The 5,588-nt window shown below is 42.8% G+C and overlaps 1 protein-coding gene across 1 annotated transcript in view; it reads right to left on the reverse strand.

Moving 5' to 3' along the window:
* Positions 1 to 541: 541 nt before the first annotated feature.
* LOC311343274 (PDZ and LIM domain protein 5-like) overlaps positions 542 to 5,588 on the reverse strand; it is a gene marked incomplete at its 5' end in the record, with an annotated part of 26,012 nt that continues 20,965 nt past the window's right edge. Inside the window, 4 exons of the mRNA XM_084468151.1 lie at positions 542 to 928; positions 1,083 to 1,198; positions 1,436 to 1,556; positions 5,198 to 5,378. Of these exons, the coding sequence (XP_084324277.1) occupies positions 839 to 928; positions 1,083 to 1,198; positions 1,436 to 1,556; positions 5,198 to 5,378 (508 nt within the window). The 3' untranslated portion in view covers positions 542 to 838. The remainder of the gene's footprint in view (positions 929 to 1,082; positions 1,199 to 1,435; positions 1,557 to 5,197; positions 5,379 to 5,588) is intronic.

Below are 5,588 nucleotides of genomic sequence, written 5' to 3' on the forward strand. Positions count from 1 at the left end.
GATAGGACTCAAGATTTGACTACACCAATGGCTTGTCAGCTTTAAAGACCGGGTAAACCAAATTCAGTATTTTTCTTCTTATCATATTAATTAGGCCTTAAATGTGTCCCTCAAAACATGTAAAAAATATTTTTCCCATTCATCATTTCCTTGAGGAGCTAGGCCTCAGAGAATGTTCTGTGTGTAGGTTTAAAATGGGCGGGTCTACATCGATGACCGCGTTACGTAAAGCGGTCATACTCACATAAACCCGCCCCCTGCTGTCCATTTTCAGCTTTGAGATTGGGAGGGGCTGGACCTCTCCGGTGATGGGCGTGGTTTCCTGGCCTGCAGCGCACACGCCCCCACCGTCCTGAGCCTGGGGTTACTGCTCATTTTTCATCAACTTTGAAGCATAATTTTATATACTTCGCGATTTTTTTAGTCCTTCAAATTTGGCAGGGTGGTTAATAATATATTTTCCTGTGGTATTATAAACTCAAAACCCATAATTATTCTTGGTTTACCCGGCCTTTAAACATATCCCTTTAAAAATCATTTTGTATCTATCTGGTAACAGAATCACTTCTCACTAATAGTGTGATTGTTGGAGTCTCACTTTATTAAAACCTATGGCAGTGCCGTAGAGAATATCTGGATCCAGTTTGTTTTTAAACTTGAATAATCTCTGGAGTATTCTAAAAGCATGCGGATAAGTCTTACATAAGTGATAGGTCAAACGCCTGATTTTGGTGGCCCTCATAAGACGTTACCTAAAACAGCTATTGTGGTCTCCGTGTGGGCTAAATCTACCTGGTGTGTTCATGTTTAACCGTTTGTGTGTCATGCTGTTGACTGTTCATATCTTCAGTGTGTGAGCATGTTTCTTGCAGAGAGGCTTGTCTTTCTTGGAGAAGAATGTTTGCCCTTCCAAGCTGGTACAGCACACCTAAACAAACAAACAAACAAACAAACAAAATCACACAATGGTAAGATGGATGACCTGGTGGTGGTCTATAAGGTGATCTGGGATTTGCATTTTTAAACCAAAGTTAAAGTTATTCATGAGTTATGAAACATGTGCTGTGCACTGTGTGACCTACAGTGCAGACAAAGCAGGTATCATGCCAGGTGTATCCCAGGGCATCCAGGAACTTGTCCCCAGCCTCGATAGGGAACTCGCAGCCATGACAACCAGTTCCAAACAAAGTGTAGAAATCTATAAGGAAAGGCGTTAAAAAAAGTATAAAAGAACACAATAACCAAATTTATTTGTGGTAATTGCACGGATCACAGCAGCCTGGCACCCCCCGTCTACGTACTTCCGCTCAATTTTCATTTTCCTTCAGCAAATGAAATGAAGTACGAGAGTCTGGTAGGACCAGGCTAGGATCATAGCAGAGCACGTTGCTCATGTTGTTAATATTGCTAACGTTGCTACATTAACGGCGCCCACCTCGTTCACAGTAGGGTTCTCCGTCTTCCAGGTGGAAGGTGTTGTTTCTGATTGGCTGCTGACATGAAGCACACTGGAAGCAGTGGACATGCCATGTCTGCTTCAGGGCATTGATCACTTCCTGGTGGGAACACAAAAGACGGATTACTGGAGGAAATTATTTGTCATTGTTTGACACAAAAGTGTAGTTAATTCACTGTGTGTGTGTGTGTGTGTGTGTGTGTGTGTGTGTTTAATATTGAAGAATTGTGACTAAATACCCTTCATTGATTCAGGACTCAGAATGAAGAACATTGGCTAACTAATATAAATTGAAATTCTGGTAAAAAGTGTAGATTTAACCAACTTTGCATCAGCTGAATCTTAATGAATAATTCAGAGGGTGGTTGCAGACAGGATGCACTGGTGTTGTCCAACAGCACCCGGCTATAACTGCTCTTACACAATACATTTTTCTCATGCGCCATCGGTTATCCTATGTGTGCCTCGGTCACCCTAACCTGAATGTGTTTCCATATTGCTGTCATCCACATGACCAGGATTACGCACAGAAAAACCAAAGACATGACCGTATTCCCACCCTTAAAATGTGAGAACAAGGGAAGGAGGACAGGGGGACCTGTGGAAGGCTTGGTGGGGCCCGGCGGAGAGACGATGGGATTAGGGTACCGGGAGTGCGAAAACCGGTTAATGAGAGGGCTAAGCCGGCTGGGGATGTGTGAGAAATGGAGGGTTGAAAGGGATAGAGGCCAAAGAGGTAAGAGCATGTGAGCGGATAAACGTCATGAACCGTTATGGGCAATAGCCCATGAGCTGGGCTTCCTGGCATTCTGGGGTTAAACCACACCTGCTATGCGCTATACACCGCAGCTAACCTATGCTAACATTTCTAGCATTCCTTCGTGCGCTACAACTTTGGTTCCCCACACCCGCTTGGTTTGTACTATACGTATTGTGTTCAATACAATGCACATCCAAATTAAAATATACTAAATGCATTGCAGTAGAAACAATTTACTGCAACAAGACATGATTGCAAATAAGTCCTACAGAGGCATGTGTAGCACATAGGCCTATTGGGTACAGCACTAAATGGAGTATAACGCTGTATTACGGTGACCTTTCCTATCAGTAATTACAGGCTAACTTCAGGGAGAGTGCCTTTTCTAAAGGCCATTATGTGAAAGGTCAGAGTCAAGTAGGGTTGCCAACCGTCCCGGATTGTGCGGGACGTCCCGTATTTCGGGTGATTTTCATTTGTCCCGTACGGGACAGCTCCTGTTCCGCATTTCGATCACAGCCTCGTCGGCCTTGAAAAAAAAAACACCTCAGCGCACCAAATCAGCCGGCCGAGACCTCGCTAAAGAGGTGGTCTCGGTTCGCTTGAGATGTGAAAGCGAACGCACCTCGGTCCGATCCAGTTCTAAAAAGCATAGGCCTACGCCTCTTTGGACGTAACAGGCACCCGCTCAGCCGCACGCATTATGGGAATTATTGTTTGATTAGCGGTAACAGCACATTGTCGGACCGTCGGGTGAAAATGAGTCGTGGCTCAACATGGAGCAAAGAGGAGACGGAATGTCTATTGGATATTTGGGCAGACGCCCACATAGAACGTATGCTTGCAAACACACATAAAAATGCTGATGCATTTAACACATTGAGCACTCATTTGTGCTCAGTGTGCCAGGCTCAAATGCCTTTGTAGAGAGGATCTTCTCACTGATGGCTAATAAATGGTCAGACTCAAGAAACAGATGCAGCACAGAGCTGATCAAAAATTAACTTCTAGTTACTGTCAACTGTGACTTGTCCTGCAAGGAGTTCTACCTGGCTGTACAGAAGGATAAAAAAATGGAAGCGGTAGCCTAGATGGTGAGTCTTATTTTGATTGGTTTGCTTGTTAATTAATTGCAATTTCTTATGTATGCAATTCCCACATATAATAATAATAAATCACATTTATATAGTGCTTTATGTGGTACTCAAAGTCGCACATATAGCCTTCCACTAGATAACTTCATAGATTAATGGCAGTATTTCTCAAACTAATATAATAATTTTTTTCTGTCATTTACTGCAGGGTAAGAGGAGGTCCATGAGACAGTTGACTGGGGATAGAAACAGAGAGACAGACAACAAAGACGCAGACAAGTGGATAACAACAGAGACAAACACAGACAAAACAATAGTAAGAAACAACAGAAACAGGTCAGGATAGCAACACCAATAAAATGTATGAAAGACAAACAGTTAAGACAGATGGACAATAACAAAAATAAATGTTCTACACCCTTTGTAATTGTAAAAGTTATAATAAAATGTTTATATATAACCTACATAAATGTCTGTCTTTCTTTAAAATGCTATGCCCCCCCAAAGTGGTTCATTCATATAGGCCCTAGCTTTCATTACCCAGATTATAGCACTTATTTTATGAAAACATTATTACTGTGAACCATCCAAGCAAGTACAGAAATGGTTTGTCCTTTAACACTTTGAAATGAGTAGGTTTATGGTAGGGGGCGTGCACACGTGCACGCGCACACCTGGAACAAACAAAGTGTCCTGCATTTGGGGTTGAGAAAGTTGGCAACCCTAGAGTCAAGTCTGGCCATCACTCACCATCACCTAACTATAACTTGGTTACCACTAGCATAACTAGAGCTTGTTGAAGGCCAGTGCTAGTCTGTGAGGAGGAAAATGTGCTCTTGTCTAACAGCTTCCTGTCTGTACAACGACAAGGACATTGAAACACAAGCGTTCACACCTACGCCCCGCTACTAAGAATACTTCAGATGAAACTATAATTACGGAAAGAAAAAAAAACAAAAGACCCGACTTTGCAGGTATTACGAGAAAAGAGACTGTGTTGGAATTGGCACCTTTATTTCCACAAGACTAAAATAGACTTTGAGACGGAAATAGTGGGGAGAGTGCGCCGTAAAGACCAGACATGTGTGGAAGGCCTGCGCTGGGGGCTTAGCAGTCCTGCTTCACCCTTGACCCCCCCCCCGAAACAACAGGTGCTGGAGTTTTACACAGTGAAGGCTTAGCTAAAGCTAAACAATGCCGGTTCTTACAATCACTTAGAAAAATCATTAAACACGAGGAAAATAATCCAGAAGGGTAGCCATAATATTCATGTCCCAGACGCCTTCTTTACTCTAGCCATAACACGCAAGAAAGAAAATATTTTAATTTCAGACACTGGTATTTGACATATTAAACCATGTTTTGTTTAATGATGCATAGTTCCTCCTGACATAGGACCAGCACGACTTGTTCAGTGTTCAAGATGTTCAGCACACTAGATTGAGCACTAGACTAATGGTGTGCGCACAGAGGCACACAGACAAACAACAGGGGAATTGGTTTTCTGTGCCTTTCGACACGGCAAAACGTTTTTTGAAAATCTGCCAAACCAGGCAGACATTTGAAAACAACGTCTGGATAACCCTGTGTTGAGTGAATGCTTCACACTTTTAATGCCCTTTAACGATTAATGTCTTAAAGAGAAATTGCACACTAGACAACATTTGTGAATTTGCCGCCATCTATAGGTTCCAACAGGATGTGAATGAATGCGAGGCATTACCTGCAAGGTACTTTGAGTGGCTTTAGGCTCCAGATCGCTGCTATATGGCAGTCATTGAATACCATGTAATATAATATAAGGATAGGAAATATGCCATAATGAAATATGAAATAAGGCAATGTCATACAATGTAAATCAATAAGACTACATAATGAGTAACTCACTCCTAGCACTTTGCCCTGGCAGCGGCTGCAGGACGGGGCAAAGAACTCTTCGTAGCAGTGCTCGCAGTAGACGGAGCCCTGCTCCTCCACGAAGCCAACATCTGCCAGAGACATGCGGCAGTGAGCGCAGTTAAACTCCTCCTTGTGCCAAGACTTGCCCATCGCCACCAAGAAAGGCCCTCTGTAGAAAGGATAGACAGAGAGAGAGAGAGAGAGAGAGAGAGAGAGAGAGAGAGAGAGAGAGAGAGAGAGAGAGAGAGAACATTTACATTGGCACATTGAGACAGACTTATGGTCTTATACTTTAAACCCCATCTGAACATAATATGCACAATATGCACATAATAAGACACAGACATATGCTGTATAAACTGAATTCTATTCGTCCCTC

Source organism: Micromesistius poutassou, assembly GCF_964030765.1.
Source record: "Micromesistius poutassou genome assembly, chromosome: 5".
NCBI classification, from domain to species: domain Eukaryota; kingdom Metazoa; phylum Chordata; class Actinopteri; order Gadiformes; family Gadidae; genus Micromesistius; species Micromesistius poutassou.